The 22,178-nt window shown below is 38.9% G+C and overlaps 1 protein-coding gene across 12 annotated transcripts in view; it reads left to right on the top strand.

Moving 5' to 3' along the window:
• ANK3 (ankyrin 3) overlaps window positions 1–22,178 on the top strand; it is a 350,276-nt gene that overhangs the window by 55,132 nt on the left and 272,966 nt on the right. For 5 of the 12 annotated variants that reach the window (XM_086899779.1, XM_086899762.1, XM_086899747.1 and 2 more), the window contains exon 1: window positions 4,706–5,658. The exons of 3 other annotated variants lie outside the window; for them this stretch is intronic. In XM_086899779.1, the coding sequence (XP_086755905.1) occupies window positions 5,596–5,658 (63 nt within the window). In that variant the 5' untranslated portion in view covers window positions 4,706–5,595. Of the gene's footprint in view, window positions 1–4,695; window positions 5,659–22,178 lie in introns of those variants that run through there. 4 more of the 12 variants (XM_086899776.1, XM_086899767.1, XM_086899760.1 and 1 more) reach the window with 2 other exon arrangements.

Genomic DNA, 22,178 nt, shown 5'->3' with positions numbered 1-22,178 from the left:
TGGTTTGGTGTTCCCTTGTAATGGATTGGAGCTCTTGCAAATTTCAACTATTGAAGGATGTTTTAAGGCAAGCTAATTTCCTTAAATTCCTTGCCTCGCTCCCTTCAGGAGTGAGGCAAGGAATGTAATCTCTTAGCTTGATTTTTCCCTGAGAGTAACTTCCCAGCCAGTCTGGGCTTTACTCCCAGACTCCCTTCAGTTCTGTACTCAAGGGATATGTTTGTCCTTGAGGCTCCTAAATTCACTTAGCTAACATATGTTAAAGTAATTGTGAAGGCAAGACAGCTTGGTTTTGATTCATGTTAGCATCTCATAATCATCTGTAGACTTAATACAAAAGTTAATCTTAACTTGGTAACTTGAGTTGTTTTGCCATTGTTTGTGTTTAATTCTGTTAGCTTTTTAAAGGTGAGAATAAATCTTGTATCTAATATAGGTATCTGTCCTCCTGAAGGAGTTGTAGTAACTTCATTCCTGCTAGCACAGGACAGTCCAGCTCTCTTCATCTAGAGTTTGGTCAGAGGGCTCTTATTTCTTTAGTTTATTTCTACTTCTACTCTGGAATATTGTTCCAGGACTTTCATTTAGAGGGAGGGAGAGAGAAGATAGTGGGGCAGATCTAACCTACACTATGGAATTTTAGGCCAAGAAAATCTTCAGGCTGGTAGTTGAGTCTGTAGAGGACTGTGCCAGGAACTGGGTATGGTTGCTAAGTGGTAACCACTGCTCTATTCTCATAATCATAGCCTGAAGATAAGCGAGTTTTGGGTTGTTTTTATGTTGGCATGGGATAATGGACTCTTTCACACATGCAGATTGCAAATGAGCAGATTGGTAAATAGGCTGGGTTAGATGTCTAGTGTAAGTTAATGAAGTAAGTAATGCCAATATTTAAGTTGAAATTTTCTTAAACTGTCATTTTGCTCAAATTATGGATTTGGAAAAGCGATCAAGACTGAGCTGAAAATGTTTTTCTTAGCTTTAAATGCTTTCACGAAGTACTTCTTTTCATTTTTAAAAGGAAAATAGTCATTGTACATTGACTTCTGGTTTTAATTTTGTAAGAGAAAGAGGAATAAAGTTAATTAAAGTTAATTAAAGTAAATTCTATTCCTGTCTAGGTAATGCTTGGTTTAACCTTGAGTTTTGGCTGCTTATAGTGTAAGATATTGCTCAAGGAAGTACTAAGCGGTCCATCTGCAAAGTGATCCTACAGTTAACGCTGAATGCCATAAGTTTTTTGTTAAATTAAGCTTGTGGGTTTCTACATGTATTAGGGGCAACCTGGCTTTTGTGCTGGCCTGCTTTCTTCATGCTCTTAGTCCTGTAGTTAGGCTTTGGAATTGCCTGGCTGTTTGGATTTGGATGGTATTTTGGTAAAGCGAGGAACTACTATAGCCATTCTTTTTAAATCCCACTGCATGCAGTTACAAAACAGGTTCCCAATAACAAGTTGTGTCCCCCTCGCTTCTTGCATGCAAGTCACACTAACTTATAAATAGAATGCCCTGATAGACAGAACTTGGCCCATCCTCTTGTCCTCTTATGCGAGTTATTTTGATTTAAAAATAGAACTGTCCTAGAACTGATACGTATCGAGGAGGTTGGGAAAGCTCACTTCTGGACACTGCTGTGATTAAGGAGCAAATTACAGGGAGCAATGTGCGTGTTCTCATCATAATCAAAATATTTAAAAGCACAGTAACATTAACTTTTTCAAGGAGCTGTGCATTTTCTTAGGGTTGAATTTCTGCATGTTGTCTTTTGCTGTAGCTTACCAAATCATACACAAAATACATCAAAATATATGCGTCTCCACAAAGAAGTAACTGTTGTGAGTGTTGGAAAGATGAAAGTGCTTCTGTGAGAAAGGGCTACCTAGACAGTCGATAGTAGCTGTAGGTTGTAATTTATTGAACTGCTGATTTGACCACAGCATTACTGCAGTGTCTTTAAGCATATGTTCTTTCTGAATGCCAGTGCTTCCTTAGCATATTTTAAGGTAATTCTGCTATGGTATTTGCTCTTAGTTTTGTTTGCTTTTTTTTTTCTTTAAGCTAATTTCTAAAATTTTAAATTTTCCTTGTTTTCTGTTGTTTCTTTAAAATACAGAGGTTTTTTAAATTTGAATTTTTTGCTTGTGACACACTTTAAGAGACTTTTCTTGGGTTTTTGAAAATTTTAATTTTTCCTGGCGGTCTTGTTTGGCATTTCTCCTTCCATTTCAATTCCCTTAGGCATTTAAATGCACAGAGTTACACTGAGCATGCTAAAAGCCTAGGGATGGAAGGAAGATAATCTGACTGATTTCCATAGTGTAATTTAGAGACAGACTGATGTCAGCAGTTGCTTGATAGTAGCTTCGCTATCAAAGATAATTTGTAGGTCTGCAGAGGAATTAAGTTGAAGGCATTGTTTGAAGACGGAAATGTATTTTATTTTTTTTATTTTCCTTCCTAAAAACCTTTCCTAAGAAATCTATTGTGTATTTCTATTAAGTACTCTTATATCTAGTACTTAGCTCACTCTTCTGCCTCCTTATCTGGAGTATAAGCGCTTGACAAGTTTTTTGAGGTAAGGAGTAAATGAAAAACAAGACCTCATAAAAGTGTCTAAATGTTGACAGATGAATGATTATTTCAAGTGGTAGAAGAGAGATTCATTACATTTCTTCAGCAGGGTTGCTATGGTTAGCTGAGCAATATGGGAGGAGTGTGAGAGCTTTCCCTACCTCTCTGAGCATCTTGTGACTGTAAAATTCTTCTATTGCTTATCGAGATTTTTCCTTCATATTCTAAATATACCAGTCCTTGGGAGATTACTCATTTTTGTTAAAATGAGAGAGAAAACATGAAAAATTAAAAGCATTCTGAAGTAGGGCACTGATAATTCAATATCTTCAGTGCTACCTGAGTTATGGAGAGGATGTGATGTGTTCTAAAACCTGAAAAACAGTTTCCATCTCATGGGCTCGACTTGGATGTACCCATTGGAATAACCAAAGTTCAGTGGGAGCCTGTGATATTTCTGTATTAGCTGCCTGAGATCAGGGGATGTTTTGAATGTGTCAGCATTTAACAGCCAACAAGTTGCTCTGGGAAGAGGCTGTTCTTTTTTTTTCTTTTTTTTATTCCCAAAGAAGCATGACTGTTTATAACAATTTAAAAAGTAATACAAAATTGCTTTCTATGCATACAATTACCTAAGCATGCCACAAATTACAGGCTTTTTTTTAGCTAGCTAATGTAAGGGATCCAAGCCTGAACTTATTCTTAAGAATTAACACAGTTAATTGTACTTGAACACTACCTCTTTGGACTTAATTCAGAAAACAATGTGTTGTCCAGGCAGATGTACATAGTAGAAAATGGTCTTGAAGAGAGGAGGTTTGCTTTGTATGTGCATTAGAGATAGGATGTTATTTTGATTGTTTAAGCATTGTTTTACCCACTGTTAACCAGCAGAGAGCAGTTTAGTTTGTAACATAACATATAGAAAAAGTGAAATTGTCAAAGGCGGGGGTGCTTTTTCGTTCTCTGAGACAGCCATTAAAAACAAACTGCCTGTGAAAATTAAATTCCTGTGCTTCTGCATTATCGACAGTGTTTGTGTTTTGTACCAAAATATTGTCTGTAAGTATGAATTTCATCGTATGTCAGTGACTTAAATGAAGATTCAAGGTTAATTTTGGGTAGTGTTTTCATAGTGTTTATTTAAACTCTGCACTGTATGAGATGCAGTTCCTTGGAATACCAACCTTGCCAGGCTGATGTGGGGAATTAACTCCCCGGTTTGGAGCCCCAGGGTCAGGTGATGCCAGTTTGTTTCCAGCCCATGGAGACGGTGCTCGCAAGGACTTGTTGCCAGCACAGAGAAAACAGCTTCCATCTGATGGTGCTGTTGTGGTTGCTCACTGAAATTCATTTGTAGGGAATGATCCAAGGAGAAAGCTTTCAGGCAAATAGCATTATGAATCAGTGCATTACATCTTCTTCTTTTCTTAGTCTGTGGTACACATGCTGTTTGTCGTGAGTGAAATGCTGCTGAAAGGAGGGTGAAGGGTGAGAAGATCTGAAAGAGGCAAGGCAGAAGGATCCTGATATGAACCTCAACCACCCCCAAAATGCATGTATTAACTGGTCATTGCCTGTTTAAGGAAAACCTCAACATGCAAACAATCAGAAAGCCAAATATCACCCCCATCACCTAACCCCCCCAGCAAAATAACACAGCAGACCCTCTCATTGTCACTTCTTTCTACCTCTGATGTGACTGATTTCACCTCAGAAATGGTCGGATTAGCGTTTTGCTACCTCAAGCCTGCAGTATGTGTATACAGGATGTGGCTGTTGCAGGATGTCTGATACCTGTTCCACCCTTTCACCTTCCCTGATGGGGATCCTAAGGGAGGGCAGTGTCAGTGTAGCAATCTGGATGTGCCTAGGGAGGTGCACAGCCTGCAATGTGGTAATGACGTAATTCAGATGTGTTGAATGGCTGTTGGTATCGTGCGGGTTGTATGTAATATGTTCTTTAGGGGCACAGAGGGGAGAGAATTATTGCTCCGAGTTCTCTGGCCTCTCCTGATTCTTTTTTTTTTTTTTTTTTTTTTTTCTCCATGAGACTTGTAGGGAAGTAGCCAAAACATTCAGCGGAGTAGGTGGCAGCATGTGGAAACATGATCTGTGACTTGCCAGTCGTGCACATACATGAGGCACGTAACACTTGTGTGAGAGCTGCCTTTGCAGGGAGCCTGCAAATCCTGTCATAGGAACAGGCGAACAAGGGAGGAGCAAGCTCGCACAGGCAGGATTAGTTGTAAATGTGTGTTTTGCTGAAATGCTGTTGCTGCTTTTATGAGATGAATAATTAATATTGCAAAGCTTATTGTTCGGAGTAGCAATTTTCAGGTCCTTTGAACGGGGATATAGAGCTGTTGGAGACGTAAACCTCTCATCTAGCAATTTCTTTAGCAGCGTGTTGTGCCTTTTATTGTTTGGATCTGCCTGGGAGTGGCTTTAAGATCCAGTAACCTGATCTTTTATCACTCTTGGAGGCTTCCTTTTCTGGTATGCCCTGATGCATTCAACACATGTCGGTATTGTATGCGACTGGCAGTCCGAATGATTTGGGCTTACTTTCTCTGTCAGCGAGAAACGGCAAATCATCTGCTGGTGAACCCTTCTGAGACCTGCCAGCGTCTGCAGCTAATTGCTGCGTGTCTCATCAACTCCATTTGAGAGACTGGCAGCGCTCTGGATGACCAAGCGAGGAACGTGGACGAGATCTGATCTCGGGAGTAAAGACTGGTTAAGAAAGAGAGAGGAAAACGCCTTTGCTTTCCTTTAGAGGGATTGGATTGATGTCAGAACAGCCCGTTTCTCACAGGGGAAAGCAGAGCAAGGTTTATGAGCGATTCCAGGCTGAGCAGGAGCAGAGACTGCCTCTAAAAGCAGTTATTCTGTTACTTGTCTGAGAGGCGTCAGCAGATGGACTTTGGTTTCAGTACTGTGAATACTTGAGCGGCTTTGCATGTTGGAATACAAACAGTGATCTCTTTTATTCCCCTTCCCCTGTACATTTACCTGCTGAAAAATGAGTGAGGAAGCAAAAGAGAAAAATGCTAAACCAGCTCACAGGAAAAAGAAAGGAAAAAAGGTAACTACCTGTACAGATAGTCTGCTGTAATTCTGTTTTTGTCTCGTTTTTTGTTCTACCTATTTGCTTCTGGGTGTGGAGTGAGTGGCTTTGGTTTGATAATTTATTTTGAATAAGGATGATGGTAGAATCAGAATGGTTCTGTTTATGCTAGATGCTGATGGGTGTGTTCTTTGCTGGAATCAGTATTAGCATTGCAACTCAGTTGTTTTGCATTATTTTAGTATTCTTGGCTTCAAATATATGCTAGTTTCAGAATTTCAATGTGATTATAGTTTTCACAGTGTATTCCAAACACAGGATTACAAATAAACAGGTGTCTGAATGAAGCCTTTTTTAAAGGAGAGACTGATAATCAACATGTGCCCATGTAAATGAATATAATGGACTTGGCTAAGAAAAACAAGTTTACAATAAGCATTAATGTTATGAAGGCTATGGTTTTTGCTGTGTGTCACTTTGATCAGTTTTATATATTTTTGGGCTTGAAAATATTGTGTTCAATTAAATTCTGGAATAAAACTCCAGTTTCAGCGAGACTAATTTCTCTTACGGCATAAGCCTTTTGCTTGAAACTGTACTTAAAAGACAAATTTGATTATTACCTTCTATGTTACAGTTTTTTGCTTTCCTGACAGCCATGTAATTTCTACCTCCCACTTGGAAATTGATGATTTTAATGTGTTTATACTTAAACAGATTGCTAAATCTAGGAAGTACACTTCTTCAGCTTTTCTAACTTGTTTTAAATATTTAACTTTGTATCTTAATTTATAATGCGAATTCCCTTGATTGCTGTAGAAAAAGACATCTGAAAGGCTTATCATTGTTGCAGAGAATATATTCAGACTCCCACCCTTTATTTTCTGAACATGTGTTTGCCTTCCTACCATATTAAAGTGTATGATGGCCTCATAGTTAATCCATTTCCTTGGTGAAGGATTCAGTACAGATTGTTGAAAAAGCAAATTAAACTGTACTGGCCCTTCTATTCTCCCAGAATTGCAAAGAGCAGCTTTGAAAGGAGGCATAGAAAAATATAATTGAAATCACTTTTAATGGTAAATTAGGATACCTTCCTGACATGTTTCTGTCAGGGGTGATAGGTTGCCTCAAGACTAGGAGATACATTTACACCTTAATTATGGGGTGGGTTTTGAATTTTGACTGTTAATATTTTACCATGTTATAGAAATGATTTTTATGGTGTCCAACAACGTAGTTATAGTTTTATAGCACACACACCACCTTCTATAGCTGAAGCTCATACAGATGATCCATGTATTCTGGAGGACCAACCCAACTGCCAATGAGACAGAGCAGCCCAGGGGGTTTAGGATTAAGCAAACTCTGGAGTCTGACCTGCTATTCCAGCAAAGGTTGGTCAGAGTCTGTCACCTAGAAAAGATGATTCTTCCGTGGGCACAACTGCCCTGCCCTCCCTCCTCTGGTGGCTGGAACAGTGTCATTGGTGTCTGGCGGGGGTAGGGGTGGATGGGAGAAACAATGGGACACATTTACATTTGAGAGCTTCTGCTGTGAGCACGGGAGACCAAGGACAGCCCCAGCACTTGATGTTTTGTGAGGTAATGGCACAGGCTCCCCATCATGCCTCGAGTCTTTGCCGCACGAGCTGCAGCCAATACCAGGGTGTGACTGCAGACCTTTGCATTTCAACATGGAGTAGCTGTGCTTCTTAAACCTGCAGGAAGCAGTGTTTCCCTCCTCAGTTTGATTTTTGCCTTTGTGCTGTTGGAATCATGGAGGCAGCTGGGATGTGCTGTGTTGGGCTGGAGCACGTCCCTCATAACTAGTTGCACATTAAGGCTGCTTCCTTGTCAGTGTTAGACACGGACTTGACCCGGAATAGCCTGATGGGAAGGGAACCACTCTATTTTAAACAGGCAGCAATCATTTTTCTGGTTGTGGCAGAAATTTGCCTTTCTTTTCACAGTGTCTTTGGGGGAAGGTTTTAAATTTATTTTGATTCAAAAGATGAATCCCTGAATGGCCAGTGAAGGTGTACTTGAAGAGCATTACTGAACTAACCAAGGGGAGTTTATAGATAAACAAATCTATTTGGCAGTAAACTCCTGAGCCAGGTGAAAACTTAACTGGATCTGTGATTCCAGTGAGTTATGCCACCTGTCCATCCTAAAGAAGGTATCCTGAAATGGGTATTTCCTGCCTTCCTGTTCTCTTTAGATACTTCCTTTCTTGGCAGCTGTGGTTTCTCCATTTTTAGCTTTTCCCTCGCCTTCTGTCTCGTTTATCTCTAGAGTTGAGTGGTAGCAAATCTTCCTTGTGCTCTTTGACTGCCATTCATATCTCATTCCCTCTTCATCCACTCTTCAGTTTTCCTGTTCTTAATACAATTTCTAAAATAAATATGCAGGAGGGGCAGCAAGGAAAAGGAAAAGGCTACAACATTTGCTATAGGCAAGTCACAATCAGCAGTGTGTGTTCAGATTTTCTAGAGCTTTATGATTAGGTTGTATCTCAGAAATAAGCCTTCACCTGGCAAACAGGGTCTCACTTCTGAGCATAAATATGTGCAGTAGCTCTGCATTTAGAACAGATATGCCAAAGGAATAGATTTTCAGCATGTATACTAAAAATACCAGTCTTGGTGAGGAGGAGAAAGATAAGAAACCACCCAGAAGGTGTCACTGAGATTTGTTATGAAGGATGGACAATTTAGATAAAAGCAGAACAATACTTTGTTTTAGTGGTATTCAGTGGGGATACAGCTTTCAAAGGATAATGAAGGTATCACATCAATATTTATTGCTGAGGCTACACTGGACAGGATTAGCTCTGATGGAATAGGAAGCCTAATTAGTTTCTCTGCTTCATCCTTCAGGGTTCCTCCCTACCAGCAGCCTGTGCCTCTTGCGCCTGAGCTTCAGTTGTCCTGCAATTTCCAGCCACACTTTTACAGTGTCAGTGTTCTAAAACTGCCAAGTTGAATCCCAAGGTGTTATGGAGGGGCTTTGTCTTGTATGTTTGTGTCATCACTTTACAGCAAATTTTGGAGTCTCAGTTATAGGAGAACACTGAACTCAGCTGTCATTAGAGATGTAAGACGTGCTTTGCTTTTTAACAAAAGAGTATTCTTTCCTCTTACCCTTCAAACTGCAAGAATGAAATTAGCCATGAAAATTCCTTGATCTTCTGAAGCTTTAAAAGATAATCAGAAGTGCAGGAATTAAAAATAAATTAGACCAGCTCAAAACTTTTGTAATAATTTTTTCTCCCACTTAATTTCATGGTTATTTGTGGTCATCCATCACTTCTGAGTAGTGGGAAATTTCACATTAAACTCTTGTACCAGAAGCTTTGCTGAAAATGCCTATTTTTTGTTTTTAGGAATCTTTTGTTCCCTTTCTTCCTCCAAGATCTTTAGAAAATCTGCACAGTTACTGTTGCTGATGTTTCTCAGTGTAAATCATGTATTGTGTATTGTGTAAATCAGTGATGGAAACTTCCAAGAGAAATGTGTAAATAGAGTTTCTTCTTAAAATTACACAGGAGAGAGCTCATGCTGACCCCTTAAAGTAATTCTAATCTGTTTATTAATTCACCTGTCTGCCTTGCTTAGTTGATCACTGTAGCATGACTTCAGCATTGTATTCCATTGTTTTCTATCAAGAATGAATGCCTTATGCATGGAAGAGCCAGGTGCTTATGCAGCAGGTGAAAAATTGGTGTTTGGGGTCAGGCTGCTTAGGGCAGCCAGCATTATTTTTTGGACTAATAGGCAGTTTAGCTCAATCCACTTTTCTTGAGCCAACACCCTGGGCTTACTGCACTGGGAACATACTTTGCAATCTCTGCCAGGGACATTTGCTCTGTTGTAACTCCAAGGTTTGACTCAGCAGCATTAGTGGCAGTCTCCAGAGGGGACTCTTCCGTTGTGGCACACTGCTGAAAATCTGGTCAGCAGTGTGTCTTTGGATGAGAAATTTCAAGGGGCAGAAATTTTAAGTTGTGTGGGGACAGATGCTGAGAGATCAGATGGTCTTAGGTGTGATGAGCTGTTCCCTGCTGCAAGATCAGTAGTGGTCTGGAAGAAGAGCTGTCCATGAATCTGGTGGAGCTGATCAGCAAAGATCAGCTTATAAGTAAAGACTGTCTCTCCTGAAATAACATCACTGATTTCAGTGGAGACAATATCAGGGGGCCTGAGCTCTTGGCATGCATTTCATCATTATGTGGTCAAGTGGTTCATCTTTGTGTGTACAGTGGCAGTGGATCTTCTGCTGCTTGTAATTCAGCACCTGTGAATACCAGGTTTGGTCATGATGAGATAAGTGGTTGTGTTCTATTTCTGAGATTTGTGGTGGTGTTGCAGTTCTTTCAAAGTAGTCTTTTACCACTAGTTTTGCTAATGTGGTTGCTTCAGTTCCCATGTTATTGTTGTTGGGGGTGAGTATTCACTGCTGTTTGCTCCCACTGGAGAAACACTCATTGCTAATGGTAAAGCAAATGTTCACAGTAGACTTTTCTGAATAGTTTTGTAGCTTTTAATTTATTCATAAAATTAAGTTATTATGTGGAATGTAAATTGACTTCTAAATTTGGGTTGTTCCTGACAAGCTGAGAAATGAAAATATGCTTATATTTGTGAAACAAAATTCAAATAGGCTCTATAGAGAAACCGTATCTGTTCATGTCTTGGTAAATAAAGTTTATGCCATGTTGTTAATTTCAGATTTCTATGGATGAGAAATGGTTCTTATAGATTTAAATTTAATTATGTGGTGATAGTCTTAATCTTTAGTATGTCAATACATCCTGTGCTGAAAATTGAATTTGGTGCATGATAAATAGATTTCCTTTCAAATTTCTACCTGTTCCACTTTAGCTGAACAGCTTTATTGATGTTAGATTTTTAACGTCATTTTTTGTGGGATTAATGTCAATTTTGTGGGATTTCTCTGGAATTTTGTTGGATATTGAGTAGATATTGTGGGATGTTTTTGGAACTTTGAGGGACTTTTCAAGAATTTTGTGGGATTCTGCAGAGAATTGACGAATTATCACAAATTTTCCATGTATTTTTTGGGAATTTGTGGAGATTTGGTGGGATTTTTGTGGAATTTGGTAGAGTTTTGGAATGATTTAGGTCATTTTGTGGGATATTTCTGGAATTTGGTGAGTATTTTCAAGAATTTTGTGGTATTTTGAAAAGATTTAGGGAATTTTGTGGTGTTTTTCTTGAATTTTGTGGGAAACTGGTGATTTTATGGGGCGTTTCTGGAATTTGGTCAAGTTTTCAGAAGATTTAGGGATTTTTGTGTCATATTTTCAGCAGATATATTGAAGAGGAAACAAAGCACAAAGAGCCCCTGGAACTTCTGGAAAATACTTTTCATTTGCATGTCCAAATAGTAAATGCCCAGGAACAGTGGAATGGAGTAGTTTTCAACCATTATGACTATTCTTTAACCTACTGGTTTTCTGAAAGTTTTCCCTTGAATCAAACACATTTTCTTGCCATGTTTTCTGAACTGACACAGATAAATGAAAGTGTATTTATTCCTGTCATTCCATTGGAATCACTTTGGTACATGGTAATACTTTAATCATGCTGGAATGAAAGAAAGCATATGTAATGGAAAGTTAAAAATCTTACTGTTTTGAAAGCACCCGTTTCAAATGTCCCTTTTCCCTGGAGAAAATACTCTTAATTGATACTATCCAACTAGTATTAGTCAGTAGTATCAGTCAGCAACTGCTGGCCCTTAGGCATATATGGTTAGGAAAATGTAGGGAGAGGTTGTTAGAGTCTATATGAAATGAAACAGCATGGTGTGTTATGTTACTCATGTTTTTAACATAATTCACTCTGGATAAGTGACATAACTTGTAACTTGAGTGACAGTCCTTCCATCTTGCTGCTCAATTACCACTCCTCCTGAAAAAACAATGATTTTTTTTTAACATGCTTTTGTTTTTTTTTAAACAGGGGAATCTTGCAGTTTGTGAGAACATGAAACCGGAGTTAGATTACTGGATCATGTGACACTAGTTCATCCTACAGTTTTGAGCTTTTCTCAGAAAATTCATGTGTGAATAGTTCTTGTCCTTCTGATAGATAGGTCTAAGAAGTTGTAGCACAACTGTGGAAAAGTACTTCAGTTGATTTTTAATTTTTTTTTCTCCTCTTCACCAAATTCTGCCCCTCTTGTGGCAGTCTCCCCTTTGTTTCAATGAACCACATTTCCAGCTGCTGTAGGACCACTTGTTTTGCCATGCTGCCTCCTCCCTTTTTGTTTTTAAATTTATCTTTCAGCATTTCCTCACTGGTTTTCTGAGCTATTCCTTCTCTTGAATGATCCTGTCAGTGCATGTCCTCCATCAGGAAGTTGATGGCCTTGAGTCCAGTTGTGGGTTGATTCTTCTGTTCTCTCAGCACTTCCCTCACGTTGCACTGACGCTTTATAGTGGGTTTTCCATCTCCAGGATGGTGCCTGTGTGTTTTCATGCCTCCTGTCACCCACAGGACTGAGGCCCCCTGAGCAGTCCATTTCCTTGGTGGTTCTTGCTGGGTGCAGGATGGCAGAGCCGGAGTGCAGTGTGAATTGTTCCAGCATGATTTGGGTCATTGCTGACACCTCAGCTGGAGGACTTCCAGTGTCTCCTACTCCACAAGCTGGGCACTTACTGTCCAGGCCACGTTGTCTCCTTTGCAGTAAATTGTTTTAAGTACTATTAGGTTACAATTAGATTTGATTACGGAAAGTGGGTTTGAGCTGCAAGAGGCACAGTGGATCAGCTCCAGTTTCATCTTGCAGTTCTGCAGTTATCACTGTGCCAGGGACCAATATGAAAGTTTCTCGTAACAGTTTTTATTATTAAGCTTTTGTGTAAACTTCAAATTATTTTGGATCATATGGAGACCTTTCTTAAGTTCCTCAGAACCTGAATGGTCTCTGTTCAGTCTCCTTTTTCCGAATCCTATGACTGATGCAGCCATAGAATTCAGTAGGTCTTAGTGATAGCGCCTAGGTAGGTCTGGTAGGTGTTGAAGTGCTTATCACAGTTATATAATGGCTGTCACTTAAGCTAAAAATACTTTGATCAATCTGTCAATCACAGATTGAGAAAACTAACTGCATCTGGGCATCCCCTTTGAATTCCTAACAAGAGCCTGTGTATCTGCATAAGCCTGACTGAGCATGGGCTTGTTCCTCAGCCTCCTCACCTCATTTCCAGCTTGTGGAGGTGGTGTTGGAACCTGCAGCTTTCCTCCACCTCTGGCAGAGTCCTGGTAGATTAGGGGATGGTGCTGTGCTGAGTTCCAGGATGTAGTGAGCCAACTCTGTGCTAGGAGGGAACTACTTCTATCCCCTCTTTTTGTTGAAAATACCAAGGTAGCTTAGCAGGGAAGAGGTAATTTCAGAAGTAGACAACTAAGGGGTTTAAGCTGAAAAAGTAGATGTTGCTGAAGCTCCCTATTAACTTCATATGCTGAAAATAGGACACAATGCTTGGCAGTTGGATCTTTCTCTTCAGAAAGGTTCACCTTAAGGATTTAATTTTAATGCTGTATGAAAACATTTTATTAAATTGGTGTTAGGTCCTTATTTCAAGTGATGAAGATTTTTGGTATCTGATCAAGCCAACAATGTAATGAATTCTTATTGATCATTCTTGTGAATATCTCAGACTTAAGTTTGAAGTATGTGTAATAGTAATGTATTTTTACAGGAACAATACTTGCCACATTGTCTCCTAGTTATTTTCTAACTTGCTAATGGAGGTGCAGGTTGCATTCCATTGGCTGCTAGGTGTTGGCTCAGTTAGTTGAGCATATTTGCTGGATAAATGGTGACAAGCATGAGCTTTCCTATCCTTTCTTTCCCTAACCAACACAGAGCAAACTTGGGATTTTTCTCTTAGCATGGAAGGTGAGGAATTAATTGGCTAGGTAGGGTAGAACTACACATGCATATTTAATTTAGCATTTGTCTGTAATGTAAGACACCCCATGTCTTGCTATGCCTAAATTAAATGCATAGCTAAGTATATTTAAGACTCTTAAGGTGTTACCATCTGAGACTTATTTCAGGTTTGTGCGCACAAGAGATTGTGTATGCTGAGAATTCTCTATGGTGCATTAGCAGTTTGTGAATGTAAGCAAGGATTGATTTGTGTGAATCATTCTTTTAAAGCATCTTGGATTGAAAAAGGGAATAATATAAAGAAATGTAGTGCTTCATATTTGCCATTAAATCTGTTTCATGGCTTTGTTTAAAACTGCTGTTTGATGGGGATAATACTTTTTTTTTTGCGTAATAATGGCTATATAACCATTATGTGTTGCTGAGATGTGTGTGGCCTAGTTTGGTCTAAAGTTTATATTTGTGTCAAACAGATCACTGCAAGATGTGTTCTTCGTCTGGTTTTGGGTCTGTCATTCATGGAATAATCTATAGTGAAAATTTGTATCAATTTTGGTCTTAATAAAATAATATGAAACCCAAAAGGTGAAAAGAACACCAAAAGCATGGTTTGGCTGTACTACCTGGTATTTGTGTGATGTCCCCTATTGGTGTTTTTAAGGAGATCCTTAGTCAAGGAGTGGCTGATGCCTTTAAACAAGGTCCCATCACTAATTTCCATCAGTCAGTTTCTAAGCTAGTAAGAATCTTTCTAAAAAGCTCTTGAACATGTTCATAAGACCCATTTAATTTGAGTGATTCTAGTGTGGTGGGAGTTGCTAATTACCTTGGAATTTGTGCCAGGGGGGTGAATGGCAGAATCTGGGATATGAGGGAGGTGGTGGAGAAAGTGGAAGCAGAAGGTCCATCCATGGTGGCATTTCCTTGGGCAGCAGCAGAGGAGAGGACACTCACCCTCTTCTATGCATTTCCAGCGTTTTCCTTTGGCCGGGGTGGTGCCTGGGCTTGTTTGCCTCCTAAGAGTTACGGATATACTGGTTTTACAGCCTGTGAGAATAAATGGTGTTTGCTAAAGCACTCCAAATCAGGCAGTGCTGTGTGTGATGAGGACAAAATTCATCCTGATGGAGAAGTCCCTCTCCAGGCAAAATCTCAGCCAGGTGTGAGGGATGTGAATGCAGAGTGCAGAGCCCTCAGGCAGAGTGCTTGGGATGCACAGGAACTCTTCTCAGATGGGGCTAATGCTATGCAGGTGATGCAGAGGGCTCCTCCTCTTTTCCCTGCTCCCCTAAACAGACCTGTAATTTCATTTTCTTAATTAGTTGTGTGTGTTTGCTTGGGAGGCAGTATCACTACTAATTAGTAGTTAATATTTACAGTAGAATGCCAGCTCGGAGTTACCACAGGGGAAAGCTGTAGCAAATGGAGTGATGTCACTTGAAATAGTTTCCAAGCTGGAAGTTTGTTATTGAATATGGTCTGTATAATTCTGGCAGCTGGTTCCACTCACATTCTATTGACTCTGAAGGACACAGAGAGGGGTTTTATTTAATAGTCCTTTTATTTTAGAAAAACGTAAATATGCAGATGCTGGTCCACCCTAAACCATGGTGAGATTTAGCTATTTCAGTCATTCAGGCACCACAAATTTAAGCCTGTTTGGTACAGAGTGGTTTCTCAGTCTCTTTTCTTGCCTAAATTCAGTTTTCAAACAAGTTTCATTTAGAACATTTCTTGCTCTTTGTGTGTGTTCATTGCATAAATCTTGTAAAGCTTCTTCAAAAAGAAGAAATGAACTGATTAATACAATTGACAATGGAAGAAATTAACCTCTTTCCTTTCTTTACTACCTTTCATGCACTGTGTCTCTTCTCGTTAGAGCCCCTTCTACACTGGTTATGTGCAACATCCTGGCATTCCTTGCCACTTGGTAAGAAACAATCTTCTGTCATTAGGAACATAAGCTGAAATAGTTTTGGAAGGCAAAAATAGGAAAAATTATTTCTTAGGCGGGGGAAATGAGTAAATGGCTTTGGTTTTGTAGCCAGAAGAGTCATTCTATCATTCATCACTCAGTCCCATTTGAAAATGAAGCTATATATTATTTTAGAATGCATCTATAGAACATAAAAGGATATTATTAACCTTTTTTTAAAAAAAAGACATATTGCGCACATAAATGTAATGATAGTTTTAAGTAACAAAAACCAGGCAGGTAATGTGTATAGCAAGGAAGATAGGAATCTGAATCAAAGTACAGCTTGACTTAGGTGATTCAAGCCTGCTTATTTTACTGATATTTTATGAGAATAAAAGGTATTTAAAGGGTGGTGCTTACAATATTGTGATCACCTACTAGCAAAGTATTTGAGAAAAGAGGTTCCCAAGTAGCTATAGCAAACTTGTGTTAAATATGGTTTATAGGATTATCACAGTTTTACTCTTAAAGCAGATTTCAGCAGCCACCTTTTTTTTTTCTCTATACAGTATGAGACAAATATTCTAAAATTATGAGGAGTTTTAAAAATATGTAAAAATTTTGTTATGGAGCCCCATAACTTACTAATGCACTAAATTTAGCAACTAAGTAACTCAGTAAATTAAAGTATTTGAAGATCAACTGCTGGCAGTTAAAATAAAACCAAAGAGGATGTCTGTTCATCCACAGATATAGATGAAACTGTCAGGAATACTGAAATATTGTATTTGCAGTAAGGGCTGTAGGTGATTTGTCTGAAAGCTGAACTTTTGAAAGTGGACTAGTGGTCTGAAACATTTTAATTCATGATGCTACCAAAGAGAAATTGAAGAGAAAATCCAAGGCTGATTTTCAGAGTAACTTATAAACAGCAGCATAACTTCTTTTATTAAATCTAGGAGTATAGTTAATTTCAAGAAGTGCAATTTCATTTTTTTTCAATCCAGGCCTCAGTTTGAGCAGCCACGTAAGTGGTGGTATGCCCAGATTTTTGCTAAACCTGGTAAAATTATCATATTACTTTGCAACTTAGTATTGTAAAAAATAAAAATCAAGTGAAAGATCTGGAAACTCTTTCAGGAGAGAGATTTGAAGTTTTTAAAAAGTTCCCAAGCCCCAGGAGTAGGAGCCCATGGGTGCTGCATGAAAACTGTAGAGCAGCCCCAGCTAGGCATTACATGCAGGATGCAGGTTCGTTCTTCATTGCCCTCTAGCGTTGCCTTTAAATCCGAAACCAAAAGAGTCCAAACAAACCCAAACGCAACAAAACTGAAAAGTTATTTGCTTCAACTTTAGTATTTTCTTTTGCTACACCAAACCTCTTATTCTTGATGTCATCGCTGTTATGTAATGAGTTCAACTGTGTACTTCTGTTCCCTGTTTGCTTGGATGTAAAGTAGGTGTCCACAACTACAAATTATTCTACTTATTCTTTCCAGGCATCTTGGTTATAGCCATGGCTTGACTTCCTAATACAGGGATTTCCAGTCTCTCTCCATGCCTTCTCCTTTCCTTTATAATACATACACACTCACACACGTATTTAGCAGAGAACAGTATCCTTCCTACTCCTTGTCATGTCTCAGGCTTTTCATTTATGAAAATCTATAGCTCTGTTAAATGAAAAGATGCTTTTACAATGGAATATTTCACACTGAGCTATACAGCCAGCCTTTGACTTCTGTATTCACTCACAATTCTGCTTTTAGGTGTTGGCTGCAGTAAGGTCTTGAAACTGAAATTAAGACGTGGCCACTCATTGCTTTGTTTTCACTTCTCTACATATACAAATGTTATTGTAAGGAAGCTCCATTGTGGCAGAACTGACCCTAATGTTAAATTAAATGTAAAGCAGGCAGGGCCGGTTTGGAGGGGCAGTTAGCAGCCCTTTGCAATGACCTTGAGAGGAAGAGAGTTCCTGTGGGCTGCAGCATCCAACTGTTCCTTGTACTGGAAACTCTGAGTGAGAAGAAAGCAGCACAGATTCTGCCTAATTTCTGGAGTGGGTGTTTTTATCATCAGATTGCAGTGCCTGGTATTTATACCTGATTGTAAACCATGGCTAAGCATGGCTCATTTTCTAGAAATCACATTTAATGGAAGGGACCTAGCTACTTGATACTTGATAGATTGCTTCCAGAGCATACCAGCAAACCTCAGTAGCAGTAAGGAAAAAGAGGTTAGCAATCTAAAAATTTTGAGTATGAGGTAGGCAAGCTGGCTGCCTTTAAAGATATCTGCTGCTCTGTTTTTTGGCAGGTCATGCAGTGCAGGAGGAACAGTGCTTTGCTGTCCTGTAAAGCTGCTGGCTTTGACTCCAGCTGCTGTTGAGGGCACTGTGGAAAAGGAGGAACAGGCACTAGCCAGCTACTTGTCCTTGGGTCTTTTGAGGTCTTCATCACTTATTAAAATGACTGAGAGCAGTTTGGTGGTGGGATGGGGCAGATGGACTAGAGCCATCCGTTCTCATAGTGCTCACCTCACTTCTTTTGTTATTGCTTTCTCTTCTTTAGGTCTTACACATACTTTCAAGTTCCATCATTTGTTTTATAGTATACTCCAAAATAGAAGAGGAAATCTGCTTGCAAAGGATGTGGCTAAAGGATGGTCAGCATATCTCTTCCAGATATTTTTTCCTCAGTCATGTCATAGACACCAGTGGATTTCAGATACTGCTGGATTGGTTTGCTACATTATAGTATTGTCAGAGGTCTAAAGTATATATAAAATGTATTCATACTAAGAGACCGCTTACAGCAAGTTTGTGAATAAATTTATGTATTGCATCCTAGGTCTTTTTCTCACCTTTTAAATTTACTGTGAGCACACTGAGAAATCCAAATGACAAGGTTGCCATTGATCCCAATCTTAGTGGTCCTGAAATAGTGTCCTTTTCTCATCTTGTTCAAGTCTCTATAGGGCACCCTGAAAGGATAGAAAATTTCAGCAGACAGCAGAAATATATTGAGTTACCAAAGTCAGCATCATTTGAGCTTTATTTAGGGTTGGTATGCTTTTTTTCCCCCTTTATTCAATCTTGACAGGAATACTGATTTTTATTTGAGTGAAGTTCATAAAAACAGGAGTTCATGCTCCTTTTTTAAACAGGAACTGTTATCCTTTTTGTTTGTTCATTTTTCAGAAATCCTTGTAAATTTGGAAACAAGAGAAAGGATTTCTGTAGGCACAAAAAAATACTTTGGGGTGATTGTACAGTCAGTCTAATGAGGAGTGCTGGAAATATGACGGGTAAAACCCCACAGTACTTGAATTTAGGCATTTTCCTGTTATCCAGAATATAATCTCTTTAATTGCAAATCCACACAATAAATACACAATAACACTTTGCCTGTAAGATTGTAAAATATAGTTCGAGGGCTTTGTCAAGTGCAGTTACTGTTTTGTCTTCTGATGTTTGTTACTTGTGCTTAAAGCTATTCCACAGCTGTGAGGGACAGGACTAGTTCTAAAATAGGAAACAAAATGTTAATCTATGCAGGGCTGGATTGTAGTGCAAAATGTCAAAAAAGACTATTAACTACAGTTTAAGATTTTGAACTCTAAAGGGATGACAGTTGAGAAATCTGATGAAACAAGAGTATACAATAATTTTTCTGAAGGTTACCTTAATGCAATGAAAGAAAACATCCAGATCTGGGCAAAATCCAGGTCTGTAATACAGGTTATTGAAAGTGAGCACCCAAATCTGTCCCTTACACTTTCCAGCACATTTCCTGCCAAAACTCTAGAATTAGTCCAAGAGTAGTCCTGACTCTCTTTAAGGATTAATATTGACTAGACTTTTTGTCTAAAGCCAAAATTTTCAGAAGGCAAACTAGGAGCAGAGTTTAGAGTGCTCCAGTTCTCAAGTGTTGAGCACTCAGCAGCTTCACTGAGAGTGGGAGTTGCTTGTCTGTTCAGCAGTTTTAAAATCAGGCTACTTGTTTGGCCTGACTTAGCCTGTGAAGTTTTTCTAAATGCATTACAGCACACTTCTGTGAATGACTATTAACAATGCCATTATGCAATTCTTTGCCATTCATAATAGGCATACTGCAGGGTGCATGCTGAGATAAATCCCACAAAACTAGGAACACGTTTATAATTAGAGAGGGGGAAGGGAAAAGCAAGTTGTTATTTGGAACATATTTTGCTTTGTCTTTATTTCTGAAAATGTGTGATACGTCCATCTGGAGCTAAGCAATATCTGTGCTCAATTGGTTGGGAAGAGAATGATGGAATGTTCTGACAAATCCTCTTTTCATAGCAGCTTCTATCCCAGGAGTTGCTCTTCCCTTACTTGGTCGTAGCAGCCATACTCTGATGAGCTGAATCTAGGTCTCTGTCTCAGTTAAGAGCTGGTCATGCACAGGATAGAGGCTGAAATAATCAGTCACAGTGTTGGCTGGATTTTTTTCTCTTCAGAAATTTTAGCTTTTTTTTTTTTTTTTTTTTTTTTTAAGTATTTCACCACTGTTACATGAGATTTTGTGTTTTATGGTTCATCTCATCGCTGGGCTGTGCATTTCAGCAGAAAGGAGTAGTGCCTCAGAAACCTGGATATTTAACATACAAAGTGTATTTCAAAAAATCTACCCCAAGTATTACATATCCGAACTGTTCCCTTTTTATAATCATGGTGCTGAATGAATAATGTAATGAAACTGTGAAGTAAAAAACATAATTGGTTCTGTGGGCTAATTCGGGGCCAAGAATGTAAGTGGTCCCTTTCATTTAGGACTGTTCAGAACTGAGAGGATTTTTGTATTTTCACATGTTTCCTAAGTAAATAACTTCCTGATGCTGCATTAGTGACAAATGCATATGAGTGTGTGGTTTATATTGGGGGTGATAAAGGCTTTCAGTGTTCAGGAGAGTGCAAGTTGAACCTTTTAGTGCACTGTGGTCTTTACCCCAATATTTAAAGTGATGGCACGCTGTGCAAAGTTACTTACAGATGTCAAAGTACAAAAGTGATGCTGTCTTGGAATGTTTGAGGAGTTTTCCATTGCTTTTGAGGCTGAGGTAGTGGTGAGGCAATGACAGTGGAGCAGGGTAGACTCCACAGGGCAGCTTGGGCCTTGTGGAGATCCCCTTACAGGCATCATATAGAGAAGTCCTGATTTCTTCCTGGCCAAAATTCCTGTTTCCTTCCAGCCAATGTGCAGAATGGCCACGTGAAGTGTTACCAGGCCCTCAACCCTTATGTACAAACTGAAGCCATGAAGAAATGAAAACAATTGTTACAGGATTGAGACTGTCTTGAAATTTTATGTAGTCTGATTAATTTTATCCTTGGAAAATTAATACCCTGGTGGGATTTTTAAATAACCTTTAGATTTTTTCATTAGGTTAATGCATATTAATTCATGGCAGAATTAATCATATGTTGATTCATATTGTACACTGCTTGGATTTAGTCACTAATGCAAAAATTGAAGTGGTCCAAAAAAAAAAAGTCATCTTATTCACTCAGTATTGTTATACATTTCTTCTAAGGCCAGGCTTCCATATAATGGTAGCATAATGCAAATAAACACATCATTTTTAGTCCTTTGTCAAATAATTCAAAGGAAAAGTGGGTCTTTATACCTAACCAGGAACACATGTCTAGCATATTACACTATCAAGAATAAAATAAATCCTGTGCTATTATTCTGTGATTCAGCAGGAGGCATGGGCAATCTGTCCTTGTTTTGCTCTCTTGGGAAAAAGAAAAAAATAAAAAAAATCAAAATCAAGCATAGCACCCACCAAAAAAAACTCAGAACAAAGATTAGATGGAGTAGGCACCTGGATTTCAATATTGTTTCAGAAGGATATTGTTCATGAAAATCACTGGATTGTGAGGAAAGTATAGAAGAACTGAATCCTTATCTGCATCTGATTGCACTGTTACCTGTACAAAAGCATTACCAAATCCAAGCCTCAGGAAGCTGCCATACTCCCATTGCAGAAACATGACTACTGTTACTGTAGGGAAATGAATGTAACATCCACAGTTTAAGAATGAGCTTAAATTATTATCTATAATAGTTTTATATTTGTGCCGCTGAGGCAAAAGTAAAATATGCTTTGGGAAATATGTATGATGTGTAAACTAAACTACAGAATTTTCTGTTTTCTCTTCCAGCTTCAGTGTTAGTACTTAAGGATTTTGCAGTTTTGGGGGATTTGAGGTTTTGTGGGATCTTCACACTTCACCTAAATTGAACAGAAACTGTTATAAGTCTGTCCTTGCAAAAAATCAACACTGAGAAGAACGTTGTCAGTGATCTGGGGAGGGTACAGCATTTGAAGGCACACCATAATTGTTTGGAAAGTAAAAATACCTGGAAATGAAAAGGTGTGGGGGGTGGGGGGGTGGGTATTCAACAGTCACTGTAATTTTACTTTCATTTCCTTTTTGTAGTCATGTTCGGTGAAAATTAATAAGGGTAGTAAAACTCTTTAGAACTATTTTGCTGCCGTATTTGTGTACCTTCATCATGAACAGAGAACAGCCACTTACTGTGTGCCGAGAAATCTGTGGGGTTTCCCTTGTAGATTTTTGGTTCTCTAAGCCCCCAGAAAATAGTAGCTTGCTTACAGCCAGGATCTCTTATGACTTGCAAACATGATATGAGGGTGCA

The sequence above is a fragment of the Cyanistes caeruleus genome, chromosome 8, assembly GCF_971803275.1.
Source record: "Cyanistes caeruleus chromosome 8, bCyaCae1.hap1.1, whole genome shotgun sequence".
NCBI lineage: Eukaryota > Metazoa > Chordata > Aves > Passeriformes > Paridae > Cyanistes > Cyanistes caeruleus.
This window is presented reverse-complemented; position numbering and strand designations above follow the sequence as displayed.